Source organism: Ipomoea triloba, chromosome 3 (genome assembly GCF_003576645.1).
Source record: "Ipomoea triloba cultivar NCNSP0323 chromosome 3, ASM357664v1".
Taxonomy (NCBI): Eukaryota; Viridiplantae; Streptophyta; class Magnoliopsida; order Solanales; family Convolvulaceae; genus Ipomoea; species Ipomoea triloba.
This window is the reverse complement of record NC_044918.1, coordinates 30496084-30506079: the sequence shown is the minus strand read 5'-3', so window position 1 is coordinate 30506079 and position 9996 is coordinate 30496084. Positions and strand designations below refer to the sequence as shown.

The following is a 9996-nucleotide window of genomic DNA, read 5'->3' as shown; positions in this document are numbered from 1 at the left end:
TTCACGGTTCATTATTAAGTCTTTAATTTTAAAGTGTTTTGTGTATGCAAAGTTACATTTTTTATTTTTTTTAATTCAACATGTGACACACTGACACGTGATTGTCCCGAATGATAAATAAATTTTTAAAGATTTTAAAAAATAAAAAAGGATTTAGATTTTGAAAGTTAATTTTTCAATATATAAAACACATGAATGTAATTAATCTTGAAATCTTAATTTGTTGATGAGCGAAAAATAATCTGTATGACTAAATTCGTAAAAAAGAAAAAAAAAAGAAGAAGAAATGTATGTATGTGGATTTGGTGGAGAGGATGCTTGGTTGGAGAAGAAATGTATGCAACAAAACATACTTCTCAAGAACGGCGATCGAGCTTTCTTCTTCTTCTTTGATGTAATGGCAACCGTGTAGCGGTGAGATCATATCTGGAACGACGGCGTGAGAGCAAATCTGGTTTCTTCTTCTTCTTCGATGGTGGAACGATTGCGCCTCCGGGCTTTCTTCTTCATTGTGTTTTTATGTGGTGAGATCAGACCTGGAAGGTGAGAGATAGAGGAGAGAAACGAAAGATAGGGAGACTGAGATGTGTTTTAAGTTTGTTTTAGTGGCTTATTAGAATATAATATTTGTGAGACAAGAAAGAGAGAGTATGGTGATATATATAGCACAAATGGTAAAGCAAAAGGTTATAAAAGGAAAGTATAATTAATTTTAGTTTTAAATGATTTTTTATCCAAATATTTGATATTACAAAAATGCCCCTGAGAGTTTGGGAGGGAAAAATGTTCCAGGCACTTCTGTTATTATATATATATAGATATAGATTCTGTCCTAAACAGATGCAACTCCATTAACTGCAGTGTAGTTTATAACTCATCAACTATACATAAATGAAATGCCAATATTTGTGCACATGTTATATTGTGTATTAAACTTAGGAACGGAACGAGTTACCGTTTCAGGGCTGCTGTTGCCATTCCTGAATGGCATAGTAGAGAGCGTAGTTGGGGATTAGATCGCAATGATCAAGTGTCAGGTTTGTCATTGGCGAGGTCTCATGACCACTATACAACCATCCTTTTGTCATTGGCGAGGTCTCATGACCACTATACAACCATCCTTTAATTTGATAGCATCCGCTTCATATGTAAACCCATCAGCTGCTATGTATGGATCTTCCATCACTTCCTGTAAACCCCAAAAGCGAAAAAAACACAAAGCAAATGTTAAATCATAAAGTGCTACATGGAAGACCAGGTATACTGCATCCCATAGAGCAGTTTAGCTTGAAGCCCACACAGCTGTTCAGTAGGCAGTATTTACCAAGATCAGCAGTGTGGAGATTATGTCTAAAGTGGGCATATTCCTTGTGCGCACAGACACTTGCTACTGACTGCTAAACTACTGACTGCTAAACCACTGAGTTACTGTGATTTACATCCTGTCATATGCTCTATTAGGTCGGGGTGTGGGAGGCCCTTGGGGTTGTGGATTCAACCTTTGGGAGAAGTTTAGCTTGAGAATAACATTTTCAAATAAATGTTGTGTGTCTTTGTGGGAATGTTCCCAATATCTACATTTTGAAAGGAAACAAAATCTCTGTTTTCAACATTAGATGAAACTTGGCTAATAATTTCAAGAGATATGCAATATGGATAAAACTAGGAACCTAAGTGAGAGGTGCCTTGTGTCGACTCTTGAGCAGTTAAACAGAGTTATCACGACTCTTATCTGGGGAATAGGACAGACAAAATGAGATGGCATTCGCTTTTGAGTCTTGGAAGCAAAGCAAGACGAATTCGAATCTGAGGGGGGCAATGTGCGCAAGTATTTCATTGGCTCAAGCATAGGCCAAACTTCAGAAACCAGATCAGGTCTATTTAAACCAATAGTTTGACAACACCTCACACCTAGATAAGCCGACTCTTCTGCATGCTCAATTGAGTGAATGTAAATTTATTAAAACCAAACAAATATGTACAAAGATACCGGGGCATACCCCTGAAATTACAAGAAATAAGATGCATTGGGCCTCAATTAAGAAACCCAAAAAACATACGCAACATCAGCCCACGGCTGAATCAAAATTAAATTACATCAAGTAAAGCCCATTAAACTTTTGATAAGACTAAAAGTCCAAAAAAAGTAAAGCCCATTCGAAAACGAATTACAAAGGCTAAATCTTAAAATTTCTTGGCCCAATCCAAAATTCGAGTTCAGCAGCTCAAGTCCAAAAATAAAAAGAATCCACAATAAATGTGGCTTGCGCCCAGCATCACTTAATTCCAAGCCCAACTTGATAATAAAATCATTCTTAAGCAATCTGCTAATTCCAATAGATCAAATCCCAAACAATTAACATCCAAGTCCTTCCAATTGAAGCCCAATGCAATAATTCAGAAATAATTCCGATCCACATCTGTTTACGTCAAGCCCCCTTTAACAAAATATCCATGCACATGCATGCAGCATAATTATCAGGAGGGAAGCTTCAAATTTCAAGTGCAATAATAACATGTGAATTTCCCATGAAAATAATTGCACTGCCATTTCGTTGTAAAGCCCCATGTCGGCCACCGCCCAAACTAAATGCATGCATTAATTACTTAGATATCCGCCGGCCACCAAAGTGGTCGCCGGAAAACGTGAGGACTCCGTCATGTAAGACCGATCAGTCAGCAATCCAAAGCAAAGAGACTGGCACGAACAGAACAAACTCCTTTCAGACCACCATCTACCGGGTTCCATGGTGAGATCACCGGAGCACAACAAACAGAGCACCTAACTGACATCTCGCCGGAATCAAAATAACAACCACCGATTTCTTGATAGTTCCAAAGAATTGCCACCGGAACAGAGACTACCTCCAAATCGGTTACCAAGGTCACCATCTTCCTCCCCCGAGCTCCTTGCCACCAAACAGAGCAATCTTCCAATAATCAGGATCGTGAGCTTTAACACTTTATGATCATCAAAAGAGAGTGGCAGACTTCAGGACTTCCATCAACGAAGTTGCCAGCCAAACTCCAAACTCCACATCCAGTGATTATCGGATATCAAGCACAAATCAGTGAGCCATATTCTTGGGTGCTGAAGGTGGAGGAGCAGATTTTTTAAGGCTGCTCTGGGTGCTGGGACTTCCTTGAGATTTAGGAACAGCAGAAATGACCAACTTCACATGATCAGCTGAGACGACCTCATTCCATCCTGCATTGTTTTTCAGATCAGTCAGTTCACCCAAATAGATATTTAACAATAATTAGTTAAATAAATTGGAGAAACGGAGAACATACTCTTTATAAGAAAAGTTTTTACAGTGCCACTGGAGAATGGCAGCTGATGAGAATGAGTTTTGCCATCAGGAGCATATGGTTGCACAGACATTGCACAGGATAGATTTTGATCACCAACTTCCACTGAAGCACGCTCTTCATTGTCTTGTCTGCCCTTTGGCCCCTTCCCACGCCTGGTCACATGAACCCAATCATCAGATGGCACACTGGTTTTGCTGCCAAGGCTGAGATCACATCCACTTTGATCATGTGCTTTTGCCAAGTTCGTGCGGCGTGTGTGAATAGGGCAATTTTTCACAGGCACAGATATTGACCCAATCATCATCACTTCACAGTCATTTTGTAGGCCGGAGACATCCTCTGCTACATCAAGAGTATTGGAGTCGGAATCAAACAGGGTGGGAGGACTGGATATTTCTGCCACCAGTGCATTTTCTGAAGAATCAGCAGTCCCACCAAGGCTCGCTTTTTCCTCACTCATTTGATCCTTTGCCCTCAGTTCCTTCTGCCTTAGCTTTTTCTGTCTTTTCTTTTCCAATAACTCTGTTTGCCTGTTCATATTTTTAGAGTAGTCATCCGAAGAAGAGAAATCACTCACATAAATGGAAATACATCATAAAGTCAAATGATTAAATTCGAAATATTGTCTCAAATGAAAACACAAATGTCCTTTTGGCAATTGGCATTAGAAGAAGCACCTCTTGAAAACAGTTTGGCACATTAAATATGAATAAGTACAACATACCTTCTCTGAGCAGCTTCTTCCTCCTCCACAAGCAATTTCTGGCATCTCAATGCCTCAGCTTCTTTGTCAGCAATCCATGCTTTTACCTGATCACAAAGGAACAACACTAATCAAGGTAGGAGGATTAAATCCATTTTACAAGAGAGTTCAGCCAAAAGAGAACATCTATGCACAACTAAACGTTGATCACACAAAGGTTGTCAATTATTAACAGATGCGTATAGTATACCAGTTTCTGTTCAAAAGCAAAGCATATGCATGCAGCTAAATTCCTCAGCTCGAGGCAAACTTTTATAACTTCATCATCGAATAAATATTTTTGCATCGAGTCTGCTGTTCCAGCACATAGAAATGTTCCCTCACTAGCGTCATCAAGGACACTAAATAATTCCTGGGATGATATTGGAAGCCTAGAAGGTTTGGCTTCAATAATATCCTGCAAAAAATGCCTACTTAGCAAGGAAATCAAAAAAACAAGAAAGAGAAATACTAGAACTTGAAGATTACGCGGGTTGGCAGAAAAAATCACCATTGCAACCTTACCATTAAGGTAGCGCCAGCTTTCATATAAACAGTTGGAAGACTCCACATCCAGGCACTTGATGTTTGGAGAGACTCTGTCAGTGTCTTGACAAGTAAGGTCCCAGGAATTTCCTAAAACAATTACTCCAAGTTTGTCAGTCTTCTCTCTGTATATGTGTGTATCTTGATTTCACATATTCATGAGGATTTATGTAGTAAGCATCCTATTACCTTTAGTGAAATGTCATCCAACGATGCAACTTCTTTAACCTCCTCCAATGAAAGCTGGCATGTAGATAACATTAATGAGCATTTTGTGATTGAAGGAAAACAATGCACAATGGTATAACAGTAGAAAGGAATTGACTACCTTATTCCAAAATGCTCCAAGAAAATCTCTATATTTGCGAGACTCCTGCATAATTTAAAACCATAAATATAGGTCTAGAAAAGTAAATATAAACACCAAATATTCAAGGACATTCAATTAGGAAACTTCAGCCAAATCACTTGTCAAGATGCTGTCTCACTTGACCAAAGGGTAATAAGGAATCTTGTCGTTGGTATTAAAAAACAAATCAACTAATTAAGGTGATTCGTGATTGGAAGACTATTCACAATAAAGTCACACTTACAGAATAAAACCCTAGAAGGTAATTTTTAAATTGAATAAATAACTGCATGAATACAGAAAAGGAAATAACCAACATCATCAGAGCCAAATAGTTAAACAAATGAAAATGCTTTGCCAAAATAATCTAATTAAAGAAGGTGATTCATGAGTGGAAGAGCACAAGCAATCAAGTTCATGGGTAGATACACAATTGATGAAAAAACCAAAAAAAAAAAAAAAAAAGAAGAAGAAGAAGTAATTTTAGAAAATGAAGAAATAATTTCATGGTGCTCTAACTTTGCTTTTTTGAGTGGGTGTTCAATGGACAATGGGTGATTCCTTGTAGGGTTAAAGGTTTTGATAAAAAACAGGAATTTCAAGAGAAACAGGAAGAAACATCATGAATGGCACTTAATCCCTGTGTGTTTGATGTAGCTTGTTTAGAATAAGAGGAATTATCAGAATTATGATGATTTACTGATGCCAATTAACAGTTCTAAGAATTATTGTGCACATTTTGTTTGGATTCATGTAAAGTCACATAAAAATGATATTCCCGTGCCTGACTTCAGATATAGTGTTCAAGTTCTAACATTTGGTTTGGAGGATTTTGTATATCTGTTTTTTTGGGGGGTGTTTCACTTTGGAACCCTAATAAATACAGTAATCAAAATAACTTCATGATTTCAAAAAAGGAAACTGCCAACATCATCAGACTAAATAATCAAAGACAAACTAGGAATACCTTGTCAAAATTTAAGGCTCGACGGTGCAGGCGTATATGCCTTCGGTAGTTAATTGATGAAAAAAATTCTTGAGAACATTTCTCACATTTATGCATCTGAACCTTCACAGGAGTAACCATAGGCCAATATGGAAGATCTGCATGAAAAGCACAGGAGATAAGCAAGGACTTCCTATCATATTCATCAACTATATCTGTATACTTGTAGCAGTGGATGCAGGACTTTTTAATGTAAATAATAAGCATAACAGCTAAGAGAATTTCATAACCATATGGATGGTTACCTTCATTGTTGAGCAGTTAAACTAGACCACTAGGAAAACATTTTAATACCTGGCTGCTCTAAGGCANCAATTACTCCAAGTTTGTCAGTCTTCTCTCTGTATATGTGTGTATCTTGATTTCACATATTCATGAGGATTTATGTAGTAAGCATCCTATTACCTTTAGTGAAATGTCATCCAACGATGCAACTTCTTTAACCTCCTCCAATGAAAGCTGGCATGTAGATAACATTAATGAGCATTTTGTGATTGAAGGAAAACAATGCACAATGGTATAACAGTAGAAAGGAATTGACTACCTTATTCCAAAATGCTCCAAGAAAATCTCTATATTTGCGAGACTCCTGCATAATTTAAAACCATAAATATAGGTCTAGAAAAGTAAATATAAACACCAAATATTCAAGGACATTCAATTAGGAAACTTCAGCCAAATCACTTGTCAAGATGCTGTCTCACTTGACCAAAGGGTAATAAGGAATCTTGTCGTTGGTATTAAAAAACAAATCAACTAATTAAGGTGATTCGTGATTGGAAGACTATTCACAATAAAGTCACACTTACAGAATAAAACCCTAGAAGGTAATTTTTAAATTGAATAAATAACTGCATGAATACAGAAAAGGAAATAACCAACATCATCAGAGCCAAATAGTTAAACAAATGAAAATGCTTTGCCAAAATAATCTAATTAAAGAAGGTGATTCATGAGTGGAAGAGCACAAGCAATCAAGTTCATGGGTAGATACACAATTGATGAAAAAACCAAAAAAAAAAAAAAAAAAGAAGAAGAAGAAGTAATTTTAGAAAATGAAGAAATAATTTCATGGTGCTCTAACTTTGCTTTTTTGAGTGGGTGTTCAATGGACAATGGGTGATTCCTTGTAGGGTTAAAGGTTTTGATAAAAAACAGGAATTTCAAGAGAAACAGGAAGAAACATCATGAATGGCACTTAATCCCTGTGTGTTTGATGTAGCTTGTTTAGAATAAGAGGAATTATCAGAATTATGATGATTTACTGATGCCAATTAACAGTTCTAAGAATTATTGTGCACATTTTGTTTGGATTCATGTAAAGTCACATAAAAATGATATTCCCGTGCCTGACTTCAGATATAGTGTTCAAGTTCTAACATTTGGTTTGGAGGATTTTGTATATCTGTTTTTTTGGGGGGTGTTTCACTTTGGAACCCTAATAAATACAGTAATCAAAATAACTTCATGATTTCAAAAAAGGAAACTGCCAACATCATCAGACTAAATAATCAAAGACAAACTAGGAATACCTTGTCAAAATTTAAGGCTCGACGGTGCAGGCGTATATGCCTTCGGTAGTTAATTGATGAAAAAAATTCTTGAGAACATTTCTCACATTTATGCATCTGAACCTTCACAGGAGTAACCATAGGCCAATATGGAAGATCTGCATGAAAAGCACAGGAGATAAGCAAGGACTTCCTATCATATTCATCAACTATATCTGTATACTTGTAGCAGTGGATGCAGGACTTTTTAATGTAAATAATAAGCATAACAGCTAAGAGAATTTCATAACCATATGGATGGTTACCTTCATTGTTGAGCAGTTAAACTAGACCACTAGGAAAACATTTTAATACCTTGAGCAGTTAAACTAGACCACTAGGAAAACATTTTAATACCTGGCTGCTCTAAGGCATGAAGTAACTGTATCCACTGTATAGGTTTGTCCCCTAAGATGATAGGCTCTTTCCCTGTAGCTTGACTAATCAATGTGTAAAGGGAATCATTCCCCTCAACTGATTCCATTGCATCTGAAGATCCAACAGTGATCAGCCTTGCAGTTGGCATCTATCTCTAAGCTAACCGCTCACAAAATGCAACTACAGTAAAAAAAAAATAAATAAATAAATAAAAAGAAGAAGAAGAAGAAGAAGAAGAGAGAAGTTATACAGTATATTATACAAAAATGACAAAATCACCTTGAAAAGGGGAAAATACGTACATTCCATTTAATCCAAACCTCCCCCCTACTTTGAACCAAATATGGTTTAAGTATAAAACTTTATCAAATATATATTCAGGTAAGAAATTTAAGTATAAAACTTTATCAAATATATATTCAGGTAAGAAATTAATAAACTATGTTGCTAGAATTAGCGAAAAATCAAACCTAAATTGATATCAGAAATTAATGTGCAAAATACAGAAAACTTTCTGAAACAGTTCCAACCCAACATTTATGATGCAATGAGCGAACTACATGCATATCTTATACTACTTATGCCAGCCTCATTCTAGGATCAGCAATTGACAAACTCGTGCGGTTGAGAGTTCATGTACCCAGTTGGTAAAAGCTTAATTACATAATGCACTTTTACATGTTTGGCAAAGATTGCAAATTTTTTAGCCTACTTGAGCCAATAATCCGTAAGAAACTTGTACTGTACTACAGATTAACCATACAACATAACCAACATCATAAACCAAGCATGGGCTACATGTGTGGACATAGAAACAGAATGAAAATACCAACTAACAGTTCCAGGGAAAACTCAACGCACTAGTGCAAAAACTCCAGTCGAACTTGAAACCTCAGGTTGACTGCATAAGAAGACATGATTTTATTAGTTATGAAGGCTGTCGAACACTCAAGTGTAGTTGAATTCACATTTTGAGGCCAGGTGAATTAGTATTAACAAACTAAACCCTCCTGTCCAACTTAAAATCTCACATCAAAAGGCACATTTAGCATCAACAGAGTTAGAGGAAAACTTAATAGGCTCAACAACAAAATAAAAGCTCAAGTACAAGCAGGTGTGTAGTAATCAAAAATCTCATTCTGACAACACAAATGCCATTTTAACTAAACTCTACACCCTGCACACCCCAATAAACGTTAACAAACCAAGAAATGGTCATATAACACCAATGCAGATAACTGAGAAGAGGGATAACAGCAAATTAAAATCCATCAAACAATATTAAGCAAAACACCTGAAAATGACATTCATTCCAGATCAAATAAAAATTCACATGATTGATAGTAATGCAGTTAGCTTCCCCTAGGGTTTGAGATCACATGATCCTCAATCCCCACACCCACACATACTGAACAATTCAACAAAAAAGAATGAGAAAACATTCCACATACCAGCCAGAGATCACAGACAGCAATGCATTGGTTTGTGTGGGTGGATATACATATATACACACACATATATATAGATGGAGGGAGGGAGAGACGGATACAGAGAAGTAGCTGTACAGGGGAAGCTCTGTGAGAAGAGACCAAAAAGAAATAGCAGTAGAAATTAAATGCTATTAATGCAAATAAGGAAATTTTGTAAATCAGAATCGGAGCAGTTGATTACATTGTTTATCGTAAAAATAATTTTTTTAAAAAAATTTTCTTAACCTAGTCAATAAAAATAATTTTTTTTTGAATACTACTAACTCTATAACTACTTTCTCAATCTATTGAAGGGTATAAAGAGAAGGGTTTGATGCCACTGGACTACAAGGTCTTTGGCAGTCAATAAAAATAAATTAATAATGCATATATTGTGTATTATTTTTTTTTGAATACTACTAACTCTATTAGAAAGGCTCGAACCCACCACCTCCCTTATAAAGGGAAATGTTTGATGCCACTGGACCACAAGGTCCTTCGCCAAAATAATAATACTATTAATAAGTAGTTAGGTAGCAGATGACGAATATAATCTGGTGGAGATTGATCCCAAAAACGGGGGCCAGACTAAGAGCTCACCGCCCTAATTAAAGCCTAAAAAGTAACCATCTTATTTTTTT

General features: G+C 36.3%; 1 protein-coding gene across 1 annotated transcript; it reads right to left on the bottom strand.

The window, feature by feature from the left end:
- Nucleotides 1-2540: 2540 nt before the first annotated feature.
- Nucleotides 2541-9492, bottom strand: LOC116013192. Its single transcript, XM_031252841.1, has 14 exons — nucleotides 9338-9492; nucleotides 7866-8066; nucleotides 7491-7627; nucleotides 6503-6547; nucleotides 6386-6417; nucleotides 6253-6299; nucleotides 5920-6056; nucleotides 4932-4976; nucleotides 4793-4846; nucleotides 4583-4693; nucleotides 4269-4475; nucleotides 4040-4125; nucleotides 3295-3845; nucleotides 2541-3208 (listed from the first exon to the last, which is right to left on the bottom strand). The coding sequence occupies exons 2-14, from the start codon at nucleotides 8032-8034 to the stop codon at nucleotides 3069-3071; spliced, it is 1761 nt and encodes a 586-aa protein (XP_031108701.1). The 5' UTR covers nucleotides 8035-8066; nucleotides 9338-9492; the 3' UTR covers nucleotides 2541-3068.
- Nucleotides 9493-9996: the final 504 nt, after the last annotated feature.